The sequence below is a fragment of the Convolutriloba macropyga genome, chromosome 10 (genome assembly GCF_964194025.1).
Source record: "Convolutriloba macropyga chromosome 10, txConMacr16.3, whole genome shotgun sequence".
Lineage (NCBI taxonomy): Eukaryota > Metazoa > Xenacoelomorpha > Acoela > Convolutidae > Convolutriloba > Convolutriloba macropyga.
The window spans coordinates 44,746,085-44,768,875 of NC_134477.1; the positions used below are offsets into that span (position 1 = coordinate 44,746,085).

Consider the following 22,791-nt stretch of genomic DNA (forward strand, 5'->3'; position numbering starts at 1 on the left):
ACGTTTTACCTCTTATTTTAAACCTCTAATCTTGCGCCTTTTTAGAGATAATTTTTGGGTTGTGAAACAAAAAAATTTTCCCCTTCTCACTCCACATTATCACTTAATCCTACATCTTTTCCTCCTAAACTTAGCTCCTAATCTGACACCTTTTTTGGGGATTTTTTTGGGGGGTTGAAATCTAAAAATTCCCTTACTACCCTCATCTGAAATTACCCTTAACCTTTTCTCATTTTTGGTGGGCAATTCTTGGTGGTACATTCTAATGATTCCCCCTTACTTCCCTTAACCTCCTTATCTTACATCCCCATAACCAGTTTATCATTAACATCAAAATTCTCCCTTGCTCCCCATTTCCGCCTTATCTTACATTTTTTTACCTCCAAAAAATTATCCGCTAATCTTACACCTTTTTGGGGGATGAGTTTTTTTTGGGGGGAAGATCTAAACATTCCCCCTTACTCTTCCTTGCCCCTTAAACTTACTGCGTTCCCCCTCCACTAAGTTACACCCTAATCTTACATCTTTTTGGGGGTAAAATCTAAAAATTCTCCGTTTAACGCCTATTAAGCACCATTACCCCAATTACCCCGTTAATCTTACATCCTTTCGAAGTGTAATTTTCTGCGGTTTGAAATTTAAAAATTCCCACTCACTCCAGTACCACCTAGTCTTACATCGTTCTACACCCTTAAAATAACCCCTAATCTTTCATCTGCTTGGGGATTAGTTTTGGGGTCAAAGGTCTAAAAATTCCCCCTTACTCCGCATTACCTCATTTATCATACATCGTTATACCTCCTAAAAGTACTCCTCTAATCTTTCATCTTTTTAGGGTCAGCTTTGGGGGGGGGGGTAAGATCAAAGATTATCCCCGCTTCCTCCCCATTACTTCTAGTGTTACATCGTTTCCCCCCTAAATTTCCCTCCTAAATTTCCCCCTGGTCTTATATCTTTTTGGGGGTTAATTTTTTTGGGGGAGGGGGTTGGGGTAGATATCTAAAAAATCCCGCATTAGCCTCCTTACCCCCTAATTTTACATCTTCTTTAAAGGCAATTTTTGGGGGGTAAGATCAAAAATTTTTCTCCCCCCAGTCCCCATTATCCCCTAGTGTTAGATTGTATCCCCCTAACTTTACCCACCTAATCTTACTTCTTTTTGGGGAATAATTTTGTTTGGGGGGTTGGAGCGGGAATCTAAATTTTCCGCCATTACCCCCCCCCCCCCATTAAGCCCCATTAGCCCCCTTTACCCCTTTAATCTTACATCTTTGTGAGGGATAACTTCTGGAGGTTAAAATTTAAAAAAATCCCACCGTTACATCCCAGTACCTCCTAATCTTACATCGTTTTACCACTTTAAAATTATCCCCTAATCTTACATCTTCTTGGGGGTTAATTTTGGGGGGTAGAGTCTAAAAATTCCGCCCTACTCTGCATTACCTCTCTTATTTTACCTCGTTTTTACCTCCTAAAATTACCCCTGTAATCTTTCATCTATTTAGGGGTAATTTTGGGGGGTAAGATCAAGGTTTCCCCCTTTACTCCCCATTACCCCCCAATATTACATCGTTCCCACCCTCAAATTTACCCCCTAATCTTACATCTTTTGGGGGGTAATTTTTTGGGGGTAATTTTTTGGGGGGTATGAAATCTAAAAAATTCCCCTTTCCCCCTAACCTTAAATCAGTTTGTTGGATAATTTATTTTGGCGGTTAAAATCTAAAAATTCCCACCTTTTCACTCCACTACCTCCTAATCTTACATCGTTTTACCCCCCATAGACAATTACCCCCTACTCTTACCAGTTTGGGGCGTAATCAGGGGGTAATTTCGACACGGGTGTTCAAGTGCATTATATCTATTTGCATAGGTTATGTAAATTCCAAAACACCTGTCCACACTTTGCAGATCATTGTTCACGTGAAAAAAATGTACTATCAATATGATCGAACTTTTAACCTTAACAAAAATTTATATATGTGCCGAAAGGTCTGACAAGTGAAGATAAGTACACGTAGCTGTGAAATGCACAACACACGTTTTTGTTGAGTTGCATTTGAATGAGGGGTCATTTTGTTTTTGAATAACCAACTCTTTTCATGAGCTGAAGAGGTTCTCAAAAATTGTGAATAAGTTTACTTGTAACACAATTGATGAACATTCTAAGTGAGTTCAAAAAACGTCAGAACAAATTTTGGTAGGAAAACGGTTCTATCGAAACATTCGACAGGCGTTCATCAAAGTAAGTCTTTTCAATACGGTCAGAGCCGTGTACATAAAAGCTAAGATCAAATTTTCAGGGATCATTTCTTGAGTATGTATCTTCGCCTTCCGAGGTAAAATTGACAATTGTTGATTGCTCGATGATGACAGATGGAGTGTCTCTTTAGCATGAGAGTGCAAGTGAAGCTTTACTTCTCTTGCGTCAAGGATTGCTTGCCCTTCTGGGAAACGGAGCTCACTCTATCTGAGGGCTTTTCAATTATCGAAATTAGATTGTTGAGCACAAGTTGAGTATTACGAACATGCAATGATTGCGTGCAGCTCTGGGAATTTAGAAATCTCGCTCTGAGAGGTACTAAACACTGAAGTTTTAGGTCTCCGAAGGATGAACAGTGCTTTCCGTGCATTCTGTCAGTGTAGTTTTGTAATATCGGGCAGCACTGGACTCTCCGCGAAAGAGTGTATGAAATGGAACATATGCAAGATTAGAACAATATTTTGCTGTGAACAGAAGTTTGCATATCAGGCGCTATCTAATATCGTAAACTTAAGTTTGTTTTGATCTGCAATCTGTTAATAAAAATTCAACTCGTTTTCAATTCGCTGTCTTCGAATACGAGGTCAAACACTATCTGACAAATTAACAGATGCAAATTGACAATTAGCGAGCGGTTCAATTGACCTAGTATTCGAAGACAGTGGATTGAAAACGAATATCATTTAACTTGCTTGCACTCACTTGCTAAGCGCAAAAAAGACTAAAACTAAATTAAAAACAAAACATATGATTGAAAGTCATTGATAATAGACATACTTGATAACTGATGACATACTTTTTATTCAAAACTGCCATAAACTAAAATTTGTTTGTTTCAGTTTATTGCTCTCAAAAAATGGAGCACTTTAATTAAGCTGCTTTTAGTCGAGTTTTGTTTTGCATACATCTAATTGTTCCACGTTGTTTTTAATTGTGAGCATTTTTGAAACTTTTTAAAGACGATTATCAGTATAGAATTTGCATTCATAATTAAAGCGTAAAAATGTATTGGACGTAACAACGTACATTGTGGGAGAAAATATACAATCACAGAGTTAAAACCTGGCAATATAGAAAAATACCAGGAAAAAAACGAACTAATTACAACAATTTACCATCAGCATCGGAGTAAAATTTGTGCCAATGCTCCTTTCCAATCAAGAATGTTCCCTTATAGAAAAATCCTTACTGGATTTCGAATCGTACTTGTAAAAGGTTTTGAAAGATCTTCTAGATATTCATCCAGCTAATATTAAAATTATCGAAAAAAGTTATCGAGCAATATTAGCATATGACAAATAACGCGTTTTTCACCAGTTCTTTTTCATGTTGGTAAGCATTTACAAACAAAAGAGTTGCGGTTCTGTAGTTTCTGCGAAAACAGAAAATAAAATAAAATTAGGAAAAACCTAGAGTTTTTTCTTAGTTTGGATAATATAATTGTGAAAAAATGAAATTCCGTTAAAGACATGCGTTAATAAACAAAAACTTAAATATTAATATATATTAGTAAAAGAATTTTTCGAAGAAATTTAAGAAAACAAAAAATGCGTAAATTGCATACAAACGAACTGCTCGAAGCTTTCAACAGCTTGCTAATTAAGTTAGTGATCAATGTTAAACAAAAAGAAAATTTACACAGCAGACTTAGTTTAAGATGTTAATTATTTACGTGAACTCAGAAATTTCGAAATAATTCGGTTTCAATTTATCTTATTTGACGAACGCAAAAATACCACAGAAATGGTCTGCTCAAAGTAAAAACTGAACAAGCTTTAATAAGGACCATTGACAACAAAATTTGACCAAAGAGAAATTTCCAGAATCTTGCAAGGTATTCAGACATCTTGTTAGAGAATGCAACATATTCTTCTGTCTTGCATGATGTTGCAAAACAAATATCTGATAGAAAAGACTTGAAAGAATCACGAGCATATCCAAGAGATCTCGCCCGCCAGGGTATGAGCAAAATATCACAATGTTTTATCCTGTTTGGTAGCTTGCGGGTTGTAACGTCCTGTAACAATACGTAGGTATCACTTTTTCAAATAGAATTATCTTTAAATAACTGCATACGAATGCACAAATTGCGGCTAGTTTTATTCAAACCAGTTGGTAAATCTACAAAATTACTGCTTTAGAAGTGGTTAACTTACCGGAAGATTTCGCTTAGATTTTTTTATCAGCATCGCTTCATCGCTGTTAAACATTTGCGTTAACCAAATGCTCTAGTAAAAGAAAGATTAAAAAAATAGTCATTCTGTAATAAAAGCTAAATAATTTTTGGCTTTGACAATAACAAAAATAAATTCATTATCTTGTTATGAATCTTAGTTAGCATTAATAGAGATGAAATAAAACATTGAGTTGCAAATCTCTTCTGGCGCATTAACTAGCGTAGTGAGAGATCTATGTCCAGCTGAGTACCTTAGAAAATACCAGTTCTCAATGATGAATGCTAAGGGTCAATTTGTCAGATGTGTCACTCCACGTGACAGGATAATTAACAGATGAAACAAAGTACTGAAAAAAATGGAAATTAAAATTTAAAAAACATCAGCAAAAGTTTGTTAAGTTTGTTGGGCTTGTCAGTTTATCTTTTAACCCTGTCGAGTTCTCAAATTCTTCTATTTCGTTTCGCTGCACTCTCGCCTATGGTTTAAAGCTGTGTGTGGTTAAGATCTCCCCATTTTCGTCTTATATTTTAACTGTGAATTGCTGTACTGGTTTGTGAAATACCACTGTATTGGCCTCTGATTGAGTATTTCGTTCTTCTGTGGGAGCATTGCGGATTATTTTTAAAATGGTTAGGTCCCTTTTTTGAGTTTCCTTTGACTGGGCAGGTGCCATAAAAATTTGAGCTTGGGGTATTACGTATTTGGCTGGTTCCTTGACGGGATAAATGGCTGCGTCCACTAGTTCTTGACACTTGGAATCTAAACATAATTACTTAGTAAGATTTCCCCCATTTTTATTTTTTGGTCAGTATTTCCTTATCAATTGGACCGTTTGATTTTTTTCCCGATCTCGAGGTTTTCGGTTAGCTTTCTCGGTAAATTTTGTGAAGCATTTTCTTTTACTTTTTCCGTTATAACATTATTTTTGTAAATAGATTTTATTTTGGTTATACATCGCTTGCTTTCTGAGCTTGCACAATTCCGCTCAGCTGGGATTGGTTGAGCAACTGAATTGGTTGGTCTTTGCAAGTCTCTTGTCTTCCTTGCTCTGATTTCTTGTACGTCTTCAAGCAACTTTTTCGTGTTCGCATCGATGTCTGCTGTCAGTTCGGCTGTGTTATCTTTCGGGTCCTCTGAATCTTGATAAGGGTTGCCATCATGCGATCTTCAAGAATCTGACTGGTTTTCTTTGTTAGTGGCAGGTGGTGTTGCGTTTTCGCAGCCCGCTCTGTAGTGCCTTATAGTCACGTCCACGTCACTGTGCGATTTGTTTCCAGAGGTATCCAGTACTATTTTCTTTTTCTCTATTTTGTCGTCTTTCTCGTCTTCTCTTTTTGACTCTTTGCTACAAATGTAAATTTGCTATCGCAGTACGCCATAGAGAATCCTTTTGGAATCTCAACCTAGGAATCTTTTGTAATGGGCATTTTGGAGTGCTGTTGTTCTTGTACAATGCTAGCTTGTTTTATCGTTTGAAGCTGCGTTTTCTGTCTAGTTTTTTTGTTCCCAACTTTATTGTTATTTCTCTTTTGTCTATTTAGTCGCCGTTTTAGAGGAAATCGGTCTGTCATCGTTTTGAAATATCTCAACACTTCTGACTGTGTAACGGTTAACGGCAATATTTCGCTTTTGTCGTAGGTTTTGCCGTTAATGCCTTTGCGTTATGATTTTTTTTGGTGGAAACACCTAGAATTAACCGTTCTGTTTTTCTGGTTTGGGTTTTTGTTAACTTCTTTGGTTAACTTCCTTTCTGAGGTCTTCCAGTCCATTGTAATTTTGAAGTTGGACTGAAGCAGTGGAGGATGAATTTTTTGTCCGATTATTTTTCCGTTTTTGTTTCGCACTAGTTCCGTCACGGTTAGTTCTTTGTTTGCTAAAATTTCATCTAATGCACTTAAAATTGACGTTAAGTATGTGTCGGGTTCTTGGTCAAAATGTTTATTCTATGGTTTTGTTTGAATAGAGCAGTGGTACATTAATCTTAACATGCATAAAGTGTTTCTCAAATTTTCTTCTAGGTTTAGCCCTTCTGCTTCAAAAATTTTTCGGTACCTTTTGGTTATTCCGATTGTTCTCTCGACTGCTCCGTTAGCCGTGTTTGTGTAAGGTATTACATGTTCCGGTTTTATGGTTTTATTAAAAAAAATATTGATTGTCTGTTTTGTTTTTGAAGCAACAACTGTGGTCTGACCTAATTTTTTCCTGGTATCCAGTGTTAATTAGAATGTTTTTAATAAAATTGATAAATGCAAGTATCCCTGTGTTATTATCAATTTTGGCTTGTGTCCATTGCGAGTATTGGTCCCCTGCCACTATTATTTATTACTTTTTCATTTTTCAGTTACTGGCCCCTAATGATTTATCTGAACTTCTTGATTCGGTTTATAAGGGGTCTCATTTCTCCTCGTCTCTTTTACTCGTACTGGACTTTAAGTTTTTACATGTCTGTAGGCTTTTTATGGAGTTACGGGTTTTATGATGTTTCTCTGCATCAATGGTCGGCCAGTAATCTAACTTAGACTCCCTTTTTCATCGTGACAAATCCGCAGTGGCGTTTATGGTGAGCGTCGAGAAACCACCTTTTTATATAATTATGGTTCGGTGTAAAAACTCCATATATTCTTTCCGCATCGCTGACTTGGGTGGAGGGTCTATTTAGTGTCAAGTTATTCCAGCTGCTAATTAAAAATTGGCAGGTTCTCTTCCAATATATCTGTGTAATTGTCCGTTGTAAGGTAGTTGGTAATGTTCTTTGTTTCTTGCTGTGTGTACCTTATTTTCCTCATATGTTTCTCCGTCTCCGTTGAACTAAATACACAATTTACCCCCGCTACCGCTATAAATGGATGGTTGTTTGATGCATATAAATCTTTTCATAGAGTGCTTTCAGATACTGTCTAAGGCTTAACTTGCACGACAACGAGATGTTCGAATCCTGTTCGTCCATTTTAGGGATTATTGTTTCTGAAATTCTGTTGAACCGATCATAGAAACTTGAATTGAATTTTTCATTTTTTGTGCGACTGAATTATAACTCAAAATTACTCAAGAGGCGGAGAGTAGATTCATTTTTTTCATTAACAGCTTGAGCGTGTTCAATTGGAGTTGCTATTGTTTTTCAACTTATTGCTTCATTATTACGTCATGTGATTTGTTTGTTTGATTTTATTGAGTCCTTTTGATTCTTTCAGTTGTTTCATTAAAAACTGTTTTTGCCTGGAATTATTTAGAGGCAGTATTAATTGGCATATCGTTCTTTGAAGAACTCTTTGTTTTGAATTTATTGAAAAAAGTCTCCAAATATTTTTCCACTGGTAACGGGCCTTGTTCGGGATGTATATATAGTAGATCCGTTATCCCCATCTGTTGACCTTTACAGTTTTCAATTTCGAAATCATAGATATGTAACCGTTCTTTCCTTCTAGTCAAGTGGCTGCTGTATGTTTGGTTAAATTTGTGTCTTGAGAGGATACATTTTCAAGCTTTATGATCCGATTCTACTCTGAATTTGCAGCTTAAGAGGTAATGTTTAAAATGTTTGGCTCCAAATTTAGTATCTCTAGCTTCTTGATTGCGTACTTGGTTTCCACTTTATTTGGTTTCCGTGAGTTGTAGGCTATGGGGCGTCCTTCTCCGTTATCATCGACTTGCCAGATTATTGCTCCCAATCCGATAGTAATTGCATCTACCGAGAGTTTTGTTTTCATGTTCGTTTCACAACAGTAATCATTTTTCTTAATTTCGTTTTTAACTTTGTCGAATGTCAATGGTTTCTCTTCCGTCCATGTCCAGTTTGTGTTTGCCTTTTCCAAAATTTTTTGTAACGATTTTTGTTTTGTCCGTTAGATTTGGGATAAATTTTTCTAGATGTTGAATGGATCCTAGGAATGATCTGTTTTCTTTTAATTTCTTTGCTTCTTCAATTGCTAAAATTGCTTCAGTTTGCGCATTTTTGGGTCTTATTTGTTTTTCTGAAACCCTGTAACCCAACCAGTCAATTTCTTTCTGGAAGAAATTTGATTTCTCTAATGATTCTCTACAGCCTGTGTTTTCTCAAATTTCTAATATGTGATCCGGGTCGTTAAAATGTTGTAAAGAGTTACCTTTAGTTACTACTATTATGTCGTCTGGCAAAGCAGGTGTTGCAAGTTTTAATGTACGGTCGATTTCTCTTGGATTTCTGTTAGTCCCCTTAAACATTTTGTGTATTGGTAATGTCCCGTTTTTTTTGCCTCCGATCATTGTGAAAACGTTATGTTTTGATGTGTCTTCTTGTAGATCGATTTGACCAAATGCGTATTTCAGATCTATCGTGGAGAGAAAAAGTTGTTCGGTTTTGTTGTCAGCTATCTTTACGGAAAGAGGTGCCGTAATGTCTTCTATGTTTGGCATTTTGCTTTCTTTTTGACAATGCTTTTTGTTGGCGCCACTTCAGATCAGCTAGAAAAGCCATCAGACAGCAAGAAATAACTTTTGAAACTGAAAAACCTTAGAAATTGTGAAAACTCAAAAATGGTCAAAACTGAAAATTTTTACAATTTGGGTCCGAAAATTTGTCCAGGCCCCCCAATTTTGGGAAGGCAAAACCCGAGCAACCCGAGTTTATGGCAGACGGTTAGGGTTACCTCTAAGCTACCCATGGACCCAACGAACGTTATTGCATCAGACCCACAAGTGCGTCTATTAGCACTTATATGGTGCAAAACTGGCATTTTTCGAAATTTTTAAAATTATTAAGTTGTTTATTTTATGATATTTTAGATGACCATTAAAAGTGAAAAACCGTACATTCGAGGCACTTAGAGCCACGTAATAACCATCCGTGCTTATGTCAACAAAAGTAAATATTGCAGTAACTTGACGTTTACTATGTAAACAATGACCTAAATCTTTTTCTTGATTAACCAATCATAGACAAGTGCCAATGATGTTATAAATGATAAATATTTGATTATTTACTTTACCCCAATTCTCTGATTAATCAAACCGTATTGTATTTAAAACCATTAGAAACTGTTACCAAGAGCAGTTGGCTCTCAGATAGACTAAAATTTGACTCTTTAACAACTTTAGTCTTTTGCCAAGTTTTGCTAGATCTTAAGATCTTGCGAGTTCTAAGTTAGTTGAGCTTACTTGACGAGAAGTTTGCAACAATACTAGCTATTGGCTGAAGCCTTACAAATTTCAGCACGAGATTGAATTTAGACTATCACTAAGGATTATCTTAACTTCAATCAACAAAATTAAAGTTACAGTCCTTTAATACATCCGAGCGATTAATTATTTCCGCGAGATCGTTAGTCAATCGAACCCAGAGAAGAACCAGGCCGGCGTAAAACTCGAGAACCAGGCTGTGATATATCAGTTCCGCTGAGATTCTTGAGCAGCCGCAACATTTGGTCCACCGACCCGGACAACAACAACAGCAGTGTCACGAACAACAACAAATCTTCGATTCAACCTGGTGGACCAAAACATAACCAGCAACGATGGCCAGCAAAAATCCCAAGAGACACTGGAAGACAGCTGATTGGAAGGCAAGTGGTCAACTCAAGACGGTAGAGAAAGTGCAAGCTGACCTACTCAAGTCCTTCTCCAGACACCTCAACGAGCTAGAAGGCTACCTGACACAAAACAAAACAATGTCGGCCGAAGGTGCTTATCGATGTTTCTTCGAGACGTACGACAACTTGGAAGACAACCGACAACAGCAAAGTTTACTATTAAAACCAAAGCATTTTGAAAGCTTTGACAATGAAACCAAGCGTATGTTAGAAGAAAAGAGTAAAGTTTTGCCATGGGTAGTTGACAAAATACCAGATCTCCAAGACATTGAAGATTGTTGCGCAGTAGTCGTCGACTACCGGAAAGACACATTGCGATGGTACAATATATTGGAAGATTCTGTTCCAATCGAGAACGAATTGGTAGAATTCGAAAAGAAATTGAAATCAGAAAATTTAAGCGACTCCGAAAAACAGATACTGTGCGATCAGGCGGAACGGTTACTAGAAAAGCGAGATGAAATTTGCGCAGAAGTTATTCGCATATTGAAGACATAAAGTTGTCCCCATGGGTTTGCGAATTTCAGTAAAGCTAGGAGTCACTATCGGAACTTGATCAAACAGTACAGGCTCAGCAAGGATTGTGGAAACCAAACATAGTTAGTGTCAACTACATCGACTGGTGACAAAGACCCAAACAATGAAACTGTAATTGATACAGGAAATGGAGCAATCGAAGAAGCTGAGGAGAACGCGGAGGTCTCTTCCATGCATACTGCTACACATGGAAGCCGAAAACAACCCAGTATCGCCAACTCGCGATCCTCAAAGAGGCGACAGATCGAAGAAATGGAGCTCAAAAACCTGAAAGCAAAGAAAGAAACAGAGCAACGACTGCGAGAGCGCCAGTTGGAGTTAGAGCAGGAGCGTGAAGAAATAGAACTTCGTCGCCAGCAAGAAGAGTTACGATTACAACAAAAACAACAAGAACAAGAGTTTCGTCTAAAGATGCAACAACAAGAAGATGAACTGCGTCTTTGACAGCATGAGCGAGCACTTAAAAACGAAAGAAAGAAAGCAGAGGAAGAAGAAGAAGAAAGACGTATGAAACTTGAGCTGACCAAAGGAAGCTCAAGAGCATCTGGATCAGTGGCAGATGAGATAGAAAGTGTTGGATCAAAACGAAATTACGAAAGAAGAGCCGGGTGGGCAGAATCAGTGGCTCAACAGTCTGTCCCTAGACGGCCATTATCTCCAAATGTTGTTATCGACCCTCCAACGAATGTCATCAACGACAGAGCTGACAAACGTTTCAGCACTTACCCGAAAACTACCCCGCTGTTCCAACCAGGCAAAAGACTTTTCTCAACGCAACTTGCTGAACCCAGCTTTCTCAAGAAACCAGAAGTCCGTAAACCACTTAGAGTAACGGACCCACCAGCACCGCTGTTGACAAGGACGGCGTTTCAGCAGCAGGAAACGTCAGCAGTTCAAGACAGAAACAGGAGTCAGAGTCCCATTAATAACCTTCGAAACAGGTCTGCCGAGAGCAGAAACAGAAGCACATTGAATTACACCACTCCCCAAGTCATCTACCAACCATTACCAAGCATTGGTGCCAGTGGCTTGCCAAAACTAAAACTGACTGAGTTTTCAGGAGACCCACTGGCGTGGCCAGAGTGGTCAGGTCTTTTTGATGTTGTTGTTCATCAAAAGCCGATCAGCGATACAGAAAAGATGAAATACCTCAAGACCAGTCTCACGGGTCAAGCAAAAGCAGCAATATCGGGAATAGGATTCAGCTCGCAATCATACTATCATGCTTGGGATATACTCTGTGAGAAGTATGGCAGATCAGATGTCATAGTCAACGCTCAATTCAAGAAAATACATACTCATCTTCCAACTCGACACGACGATTCTACGAGCATCGTCAGATTTTCAAATGTGGTTACAAATGTAGTGAACACGTTGACTCAACTTGGATACACATCATACCTAGAAGCAGAAGCAGGGCTAAGTTCAACAACGAGAAAACTTTCTCATCAACTGGGAGGACAGTGGTTGCAGTATATGCAAGATCGTCGAGTACTGAGAGGCAACCTGATTGTTTTCAAAGAGTGGCTTGCCTCCAAAGCTGTAATTAATGAAAACTTGTTAGCACAAACAAACTCCTCGTTTGACAGAAACAAATTTCAAAGCCTTGATAAATCGAAGACGAGTACCTTTGCTTCAAACGCTGAAGAGTCAAGAATTTCGTCAACCCATGAATTTCGAAGGTCCCTTCAAAGACGGACAACCACCCATTTGGACATGTGAAAAATTTAAATCACTGAAAGTAAATGAACGACGAGAGCATGTCCGGAAGTTTTGACTGTGTTTCAATTGTTTAAAACCAGGTCACATGTCGAAGGACTGCAGAAGCAGGACATGCAGTGTGCCGAGCTGTGGAAGGCAACACAACAGGCTTTTGCACAGCGACCTACCGAGGAAGGAAACTACAAAGAATGTCTCAGATGCTACAACGGCAGTAGCAACTAACATCACCCAAGGAGGACTTCCAGTGGTATGAATCAAGCTGACAAACAGTGACTTAAGCCTAAATGTACTAGCAATGTGTGATTCGGGATCCTCAATCTCATTTGTGGACAACTCAGTGGTGTCAAAACTCCAACTCCAAGGCCGAAAAGCATCTCTATCAGTAGCAGGGATTCATGGCTCACAAGATGTCAAGACGAAAATAGTGCCAATAGCTGTTTCAGCTTATGAGAAGTCTCGACCATTGACAACAGTGATATTCTACGTTCACGAAAAACTGAAATTGGGTGACCAGATTGTAGAGCTGCAAGAGCTGAAAGACCGCCTCCCACATCTGAGGAACTTGCCAAGTCAGAGCTACAATCCAAACGATGTTCAAGTGATTCTTGGACAAGATTGTTACGATATTCATTACCCTTTTGAATTCAAGAAGTCAGAAGACAAAGCGGCACCATGGGCAGAGAAATCAAAAATTGGCTGGGCCTTAAGTGGTCCGCTACCAGTGAAGCAGGCAGCAACTCTTGCCACAACAGCAACATCAATTGCGAATGATAAACTAGCAAACCAGTTGAGTAAGTGGTGGGATTTTGAGTCCTACGCTTCAAACTGCGATGTCACAGGTCATTCAAAAGAAGAACAACGAGCAATGAAGACGTTGAAAGAAACTGCCCGATTCAACGGTGAAAGATACGAAGTCGGACTTCTGCGGCGAGGGGACGAAGTGAAGTTACCGAACAACTTCTACTCTGCAATGGGGCAACTCAAGTCCCTAGAACGACGCCTACAGAAAGACGAGACGCTACGAAAGCGCTATCAGGAAACCATTGAAATGGATGTCAACGCTGGATACGATCGGAAAGTAGATCAAGCTGAACTGAAAGAAACCAGAGACAAACTGCAATGGTATTTACCACATCATCCCGTCATAAACCCGCACAAACACGAAAAAGTCAGAAGAGTGTGCAACGCAGCAGCAAAGTATCAAGGTGTAGCCCTAAATGAAAAACTTCTACCTGGGCCAGACCTGCTGCAGAGTCTGATCGGAATTAGTTTTACGCTTCCGAGAACACCAAATAGCTTTATCAGCCGACATAGAAGCAATGTTTCTTCAAGTTGCTGTCCCGAGCGATGACAGCCGATGTTTACGATTTCTCTGGCGAGAAAATCCAGAGCAGAGAATGGAAGTCTATGAGTACACAAGACACGTTTTTGGGGCAAAGAGCTCGCCGACTTGTGCAAATTACGCTTTGCACCAAGTGGCGAAAGATAAAGCGAAAGAAGACGAAAATATTGTCAAAGCGGTTCAGCAAAACTTCTTCATGGACGACTTCCTCAAGTCATTCAGAACACCCCAAGAAGTGATTGAAATCTACCAGAAAGTCAGAGACATCCTCATCAAAGGCGAATTCAATTTGACGAAATGGATAACAAGTGACGATGAAGTCAAGTCACAGATCCCAGAGACAGACAGGTCATCGAAAGTTGTGAAAATGTTCGAAGCAGAACCACAATCATCTTCAACTCTAGGAATCAACTGGAATGTGGACAGAGATAGTCTCATAATCTGTCGTGGAACTGAGCAAGAATTTCCAGCAAAAATAACTCAGAGAAGTGTTCTATCCTTTGTCTCAGCAGTGTTCGACCCATTTGGGATTTGTTCACCCTTCACGATAAGAATGCGGTTCCTACTCAGAAGCATTTGGGCAGCAATGGGACAAGAGTGGGATAAAGAGTTGTCAGCAGAACACTCAAAACTGTTCAGTGATTGGTGCTCTGAGTTGAGAGAAATAAGGACGATGTCGATAAATCGACTTCAAATCTTTACAGATGCATCAGAGAGAAGCAATGTGCATCGTAGCACATTTGCAAGATGAAGCAACGCTAAAATTGACGTATGTAATAGGGAAATGCTGTGTGGCACCCATCACACACATGACGATACCGAAGTTAGAACTCCAAGCCGCAGTTTACGGAGTTCGGCTCAGAAAGCAGATACTCAATGAACATGATGCCAGAATTGACAAAATCTATCATTGGACCGACTCATCGACAGTGCTACATGGGCTACAGGCAGCGCACAAGAAACAACAAGTGTTCGTTTCGAACAGAGCAGCCGAAATACTGGAAAACTCATCGATGGATCAATGGAGACACGTCAAAGGTGTCAAAAACCCTGCCGACATCGAAACCCGAGGAATGTCCATCGAAGGCCTCAAAGAGTCCGTATGGCTAAACGGGCCGTTATGGCTCCAGGCAGATGAAGCAAAGTGTCCAACTCGGTGGTGCCAAACGAACGAATTCGAACCTGAGCAAGTTACGAGTACTGTAGCAACAGAAACATAGCTAGAACAACTGTTTGACTGGAGACGATACAGTTCCTTCAACCGAATTAGAAACTTCATTTCCTACTGCATGAGGTTCAAGACAAAGCAGAAGGGTACCCTCAAAGCAGACGAAATTCATCAAGCAGAGCAAATACTGTTTCGATTTGTTCAAAACGAAAGCTTCCCGAATGTTTCGAAGTCTATAGCAAACAGCAAAGAAATCTCCAAAACTTTAAACATTGCCAAATTGTCACCCTTCATAGAAGAAGATGGAACAATTAGAGTGAAAGGCCGACTGAAGCATTCAAACCTTGACTACAATGCAAAAAAAACATCCAATATTGTAAACAGCAAAACATCCAGTTGTACAACTTCTGTTGGAAAGAGCGCATCGAGACAACCTACATGAGGGCACAGAATACGTGAGAAACATGCTCCAACAAGAATACTGGATCATTGGACTCAGGAATGCATTAAGGAAAATCAAGTCGAGATGTATCAAATGCAGACACAGAAACGCCAACCCGATTCATCCACCGATGGCAGATCTAACCCGAGAACGACTTGATGAACATGTGTTCCCATTCGCTCATATCGGAGTCGACTACTTCAGACCCTTCGAAGTCAAGTTCCTACGACGTACATTGAAGAGATGGTGCTACCTTTTCATTTGCCTGACAACCAGAGCAGTACACATCGAAGTCGCACAGTCATTGGACACCGAGTCATGTCTAGCTGCAGTGACAAGATTCATTGCAAGACGTGGCTACCCAAGTACCATCATCAGTGACAACGACACAAATTTTGTTGGAGCAGCCAATGAGCTGAAATCATTCATGAACGAGTGGGACAAAGCAAAGATTGAGAGCAACTTAGCACAGAAAAAGATTGTTTGGAAGTTCAATCCTCCCGGAGCTCCTCACTTTGGTGGAATCTGGGAAAGACTGGTTCAAAGTTGCAAGAAGGTCATGATTGCAATCTTGAACAACCGAAGTTTCACCGACGAGGTACTCAGCACAACAATGAGTCTTGTGGAACAAACACTCAACGCAAGACACCTGACAGCAGTAAGTGACGACCCTGAAGATTTGACAACACTCACACCTAATCATTTCTTGCTAGGACGAGAGAACGCGAGTGCACCATTCATGCCATCCAGTGAACGCTACCACAACCTGAAAAAATCATTCAAAACGGCTCAAGCATATGCCGACATGATCTGGAAAGGATGGACTCGCGAATATCTTCCACAATGGAACCAGAGGTCGAAGTTGTCAAAAGAACATGTGCGAAACCTGAAAGAAGGCGAGTTAGTTTGGCTAGTAGATGACTCTGTGAAACGCTGTGAATACAAATTGGGACGAATCATTGAGATCTTCACTGGCAACGACGGAGTTGTAACATCAGCGAGAGTCAAAACGGCACATGGAGAGCTAAACCGGCCAGTCGTGAAGTTAGCGCCAGTATTCTACGATGGTGTTTCCGAGATCGAAAACAGGGTCGGCGATGTTGGCGCCACTTCAGATCAGCTAGAAAAGCCATCAGACAGCAAGAAAAAACTTTTGAAACTGAAAAACCTTAGAAATTGTGAAAACTCAAAAATGGTCAAAACTGAAAAATTTTACAAGTTGGGACCGAAAATTTGTCCACGCCCCCCGATTTTGGGAAGGCAAAACCCGAGCAACCCGAGCTTATGGCAGACGGTTAGGGTTACCTCTAAGCTACCCATGGACCCAACGAACGTTATTGCATCAGACCCACAAGTGTGTCTATTAGCACTTATATGGTGCAAAACTGGCATTTTTCGAAATTTTGTTATTTATTGTTAAAATTCTTAAGTTGTTTATTTTATGATATTTTACATGATCATTAAAGGTGAAAAACCGTACATTCGAGGCATTTAGGGCCACGTAATAACCATCCGTGCTTATGTCAACAAAAGTAAATATTGCAGTAACTTGACGTTTACTATGTAAACAATGACCTAAACCTTTTTCTTGATTAACCAATCATAGACAAGTGCCAATGATGTTATAAATGATAAATATTTGATTATTTACTTTAACCCAATTCTCTGATTAGTCAAATCGTATTGTATTTAGAACCATTAGAAACTGTTACCAAGAGCATTTGGCTCTCAGATAGACTAAAATTTGATTCTTTAACAACTTTAGTCTTTTTTGCCAAGTTTTGCTAGATCTTAAGAGAGATCGTTATTTCCGCGAGATCGTTAGTCAATCGAACCCAGTGAAGAACCAGGCCGGCGTAAAACTCGAGAACTAGGCTGTGATATATCGGTTCCGCTGAGATTCTTGAGCAGCCGCAACACTTTTGTTCAACTCTGTTTCCTCTACCACTAATTGTTACAGTTCTATCACTCTTATTTGTGATAACTAGCGTAATGAGAGATCTAGCGTTGTGATAACTAGCGTGCTGTCTTCTAGCGCATTAACCGTCATAGTGAGAGATCTATGTCTACTTTAGTACATTAGCCAATACCAGTTCTCAATGATGAATGCTAAAGGTCAAGATGTCAGATGTGTCAATATAATGTTTTCAATTTGGTTCCAAAATATTTTTGGTTTTGATGAATACCTCGGCGACACTACATGTAGAAGTAGCCATGTAACTATCGAATATCTTAAAATTTAGGGTCACTTTTTGTTTGAACAAAACTACTAGAATTTGTTCTCTAAAATTATTTAGTAATCGTCTTTAGGTGCTCTGTAATAGGCGTTAAAGCAGTTCAATTCGCCACTAAATAGTTTGTGTATAGTTTGATAATTCATAATTGAGTAATAAACAGGACTCAGAACTAAAGGGTTTTTTAAAGAAAATCCGGAATGTTGGTTGCTTCTAAAGAAGCGTCGAGCAATTCGGCCTCAAATTTTGACACAATTCTTCAAAAGTTTAGGTTAAGTATTGATAAATTTAGGAAAGTAATACAAATTGAAACAACACGTGACTGCATTTTGAGGAGAAAGCGATCGAAACAAACCGATGTGTAATTTTTCTTCAGTTTTATAACTTTGTAATAGCAAAGAAATAAGAGCTTCTAATTAAGCCGAGCTAGTAACTCACCAATGAAAATGATTTGAGTTACCAGTGAGACAATGACTGACTGCAGTTTTAAAGATACGCGGCTACAACTGGATAAATTTTACATTTAACATAACAAATAATCAAAAAGAAGAAAACGACCATGTACGATGAAATTGAACTTTTATATTAAAAAAATCCAATAGTTTCGACAACTGTCTGGGCACACATTTTTTTCAGCAATTTTCAAAAATTATCTAAAAGACCGAAAAAATCGTATATTTTTCACCTTTATAATAGTGATTAAGATAAATTCTTCGATATTTCATTGCAATTTTAATTTTTGAAAATTGAACGGCTGGGTGACATGGCCTCACTCATCTTTTTTAACATTATTATTATTGTCTCTTTTGTGCTTGGAACATCATTAATGTTCGTTCTGGCAGACAGTTCCCGTCGTCGCCATTACTGTCCAAGAGGTTACAACAAAGTACAAGATGTTGAAGCCAAATGTTTTCATCTCAGCGATCCCAGTGTCTTCGTCATTGACAGGGCCATCAAATATTGCAAGGCCAAAAGGTAAAACAATGTTAGAGTTTCAAAATTAGATATGAAAAACAATTGGAATAGATGCATATAAACAAGGATTAAATTAAAAAATTTTTGAGCGGATGTTAACTCCAGTCGCATAAGTTCATGTTGAAATTACTAAAGTAAATTTTAAGTCTCGACTTATGTAAATCTTGTCTTAAGATCAAAAATTATAATGAGGTCAAAAATTCTTGTGTACGTTGAGACCTGCAAAAATATTGATCGGAATTAACGGGAGGCAACTGGCACTTTTTATTCCAAAATCGACATTAGAGGCACTCAGATCTCTGGTCACTTCTAATGCATTTTGTGGTTACAAATAAAAGGGGGTGATCGAACAATTTTTTAGTAACCATTTTCTTGAAATTAGGCTAAGCACATGCATTTAGATACGTCTCTTAGAATTTATTGAAACCGAACAAACGCTTAACAGGTACTGGGTCGACATTGACATATTAGGCCTCAAAATTTTTTATAGTTAAGACTTGAAGAACGTAGAAGAACGAACATGCACAGTGAATTAGTTTTCTAAAACTATTAATAAAAATTATTATTATTTAAAAAATCTACCTCACTGTGTAAGTTGGTTCTTCTACGTTATTTAAGTCTTAAATATCATTTATTATTATCATTATTCATATTATTTTTAATATTAACATTACTATTATCATAATTACTATAATTTTTATCATTACTATTATTATTTTTACTATTATTTTATTATTATTATTATTATTACTATTATTATTATTATTATTATTATTATTATTATTATTATTATTATTATTATTATTATTATTATTTTATTTTTATTACTAATGTAAAATAAAATTATTATTTTTAATATTATTATTATTATTATTATTATTATTATTATTATTCTGATTATTATTATTATTATTATTATTATTATTATTATTATTATTATTATTATTATTATTATTATTATTATTATTATTTTATTTTTATTACTAATGTAAAATAAAATTATTATTTTTAATATTATTATTATTATTATTATTATTATTATCATTATTATTCTGATTATTATTATTATTATTATTATTATTATTATTATTATTATTATTATTGAAAAAATCTTTCATGTAAAAACAAAGACAGCTGGCCGTCAAATTGGCACTGGGTTGATATTGACATGTTAAGTTCAAATTTCTGATGGTTAAGACTTAAAGAACGCAGAAAAACGAACTTGCTCAAAAAAGTATGATAAAATTAATATAAACAATAAATGTCAAAAAAATCTAATTCACTGTTTAAATTTCATTTTTGTTATTTTTTTTATTACCATTATTATTGTTATTAATATATTATTAATATTATTATTATTATTATTATTATTATTATTTTATTATTATTATTTTTATTATTAATATTATTATTTTTTATTATTATTATTATTATTATTATTATTATTATTATATTATTATTATTATTATTATTGTTATTATTATTATTATTATTATTATTATTATTATTATTATTATTATTATTATTATTATTATTATTATTATTATTATTATTATTATTATTATTATTATTATTATTATTATTATTATTTGTAATTATCCTTATTTTTATTATTATTCTTTTTTTAAATATTACCATTATTATTATTTTTATTAATTGCTCTCAAATGAAGTTTGTAGTATTAGTCCTGTCGGTCTTTTTTTATGCAATTTTTCGCTTGACAGGTTTTTCGTCTGATGCTTTTAAATTTTCGTCCTCCAAAACGGGATAAACAGGTAGCGCTCAGCGGGCATTAAGTGCTCTTAGATCCTTTCAGCTCTGTTTCAGCTCAAACTGTTTTGGAGACTTATACTTATGTTTTGAAGGGCGGTTCTTAGAGGTTGACGACACTCCCAATGTTGACCCCCCTATTGCCCCCAACCCCCACCGCGCTGTTGCCCCCCCCTGACCCACTGTTGCACACGCCCTCCCCATCAGAGCCCCGTTGTACACACCCGCCTCCCGTGGCTACTGTCGATCGCTAAAAACACGCAATTTTATACTAATTTTCAAAAAATTTTTCAAGTTATTTGAAAATTTTTGTCATTTTTTGTTTTTTTTACAGCCCTAGGTGTCAAGAATTATCCTCTAGGGTTTTATATTAGTTTACTGCTTAGTGTTTAGTTGTAGTGGAATGGTTTAATCATTTTAACGTTGCGAATTTAAACAATTTTTTGACAAAATGAGCAATTTTTTTTCAAATTTTTTGAGATTTTTTTCCTTATTCAGGTCTTTCAAGACCCAGGGGCCAGAAAACACGCCAAGGGTTTTGATAATAAGTTACTGACAAATTTTGATTGGCCATGGAATAGTTTTTCATTTTTTTAATGTCATAAGTTTTAGCAATTTTTTGATAAAACTTGCTTTTTTAAATTTTTTTTTGAAAATTTTTGTCATTTTTAGGTTTTTTCCGCTTCAAGAGCCAAGGAACCCCCTATAGAGTTTGAAAAAAAATGGTCACAGTAAAATTTCTAGGTTAATTGGAATGTCTTGCAACTTTTTAACATCACGAATTTTAGCGTACCTTTGACAATTTTTGCCTTTTTTTTCCAGTTTTTCGACATTTATAGTCATTAATCAAGTTTTTTGAGCCTCAAGGGTCAGGAGACTTCCATTATGGTTTGATAATAAATTAATGGAAAATTTTGGTTGGTTATGGGTTAATTTTCAACTTTTTAATATCACAATTGCCACGGAACTTCCTCTAGGGTTCAATAATATGTTACTGCACAGATTATATGTGTAGTAGAATGTTATTTATGAATGGAATGTTTAATATCACGAATTTAAGCAATTTTAAAAAAATTGCAATTTCCTTTTTAATGTTTATGAATTTTTTTCCGGAACCAGAGGCCCTGGGAACTCCTCCAAGGTTTGATAAATAAGTGTTGCATAGTTTCCAGAGTTAATGGGATGGTGAAAAACATTTTTTATGACTCAAGTTTTAGTAAATTTGGGATAAAATTTAAGCTTTTCAAATTTTTGGAAAGTTTTTATATTCGAAGTGTATTGATCTTTTTAAGCCTGTGAAAATATTTCACTATTTGAGGCTTGAAACAGGGATACCAGATAGTCTCTTGAGACTATGAAGTGTTTCTTAAGATACTAGTATCTTGAAATTTAGCAAGATTTTGTCAAAGTTTGCAATTTTTTCCGAAATGTTTCAATATTTTTGTCCTTTTCGACTACAATTAATAGCCAACGAAACTTTTCAAGTCTCGGAGATGGGTTATTTCACAGAACTTTCGAGACAAAAAATGGTTTTGAATTCTTTTTTACTGCGGTGTTGAAAAAAAAAACTTTTTGGATTTTGCGTTTTTCATTTTTTTGTACATGACTTTTTTTATTAACAAGGCTAGAAAATTAGAAGTTGCGGAGTGGAATCCAATCATGAAAAACATTCCTGTCTCTTTTTCTCTCTGTCGGTTAGGATTCATTTTCTTTCTCGCTCACTTTCTATCTCTTTTCAGTCTATCTCTCTCTCTCCCCTTTTTGTTGATGCCGCGCTTCAGCTGCTGTTATGTGGCGTAATGTCATCATCTCCGATCCTCATTAAAAATGAGTTATAGTAGAAATGTTTTTTAATCATAAATAATCTAACAGGCACTTTTGGAAATCATTGGTAATTGCCCTCTAAAGCAATTTGTAGCAAAAATATAAATCCTTTTTGCAATTTTTCGCTTGGATGTTTTTTGGTCTGACCCATTTGACTTTCGTCTTAAGAAACGGGATAAAGAGGTAGCGGCCTGAGGTCACTAACCGTGGCTAGTTGCTGACGAAGCCAACCGCTCATCGGTCGTTTGAGAGCAATTCGCCCGACGTTAGTCGGATATGTTTTTTATTATTATTACTCTTATTATTATTATTATTATTATTATTATTATTATTATTATTATTATTATTATTATTATTAATATTATTAATATTAATATTTTTATTGTTATTATTTTTTATTTTTATTATATTATCACCCTTATTATTATTATTATTATTATTATTATTATTATTATTATTATTATTACTATTATTTTATCATTATTATAATTATTATTTCTTTATTATTATTATTATTATTGTTATTATTACTACTTTTATTAATATTATTATTATTAAAAAAGTATTATTATTTTTATTATTTTCATTTATTTAAAATTTATTAATTTCATTTTTGTTTTTAATTTTTTAGAATTATTATTATTATTATTATTATTATTATTGCTATTATTATTATTAATGTTAATATTATTATTAATAGAATTTTTTATTATTATTATTTTTATTATTATTATTATTATTATTATTATTATTATTATTATTTAATTATTGTC

At 36.3% G+C, this 22,791-nt stretch overlaps 1 protein-coding gene and 1 non-coding gene across 3 annotated transcripts in view; both read left to right on the forward strand.

Moving 5' to 3' along the window:
- Positions 1-2,287: 2,287 nt before the first annotated feature.
- Positions 2,288-2,479, forward strand: LOC142348856 (small nucleolar RNA U3). The gene has a single exon (XR_012760785.1). It is a non-coding gene; the product is annotated as a small nucleolar RNA U3 (small nucleolar RNA).
- Positions 2,480-3,450: 971 nt separating this feature from the next.
- Positions 3,451-22,791, forward strand: part of LOC142348588 (uncharacterized) — a 33,008-nt gene continuing 13,667 nt past the window's right edge. Inside the window, exons 1-2 of one of the 2 annotated variants that reach the window (XM_075399981.1) lie at positions 3,451-3,478; positions 18,146-18,424. In XM_075399981.1, coding sequence (XP_075256096.1) covers positions 18,213-18,424 — 212 coding nt within the window. In that variant the 5' untranslated portion in view covers positions 3,451-3,478; positions 18,146-18,212. Of the gene's footprint in view, positions 3,479-18,122; positions 18,425-22,791 lie in introns of those variants that run through there. The other variant, XM_075399983.1, reaches the window with a different exon arrangement.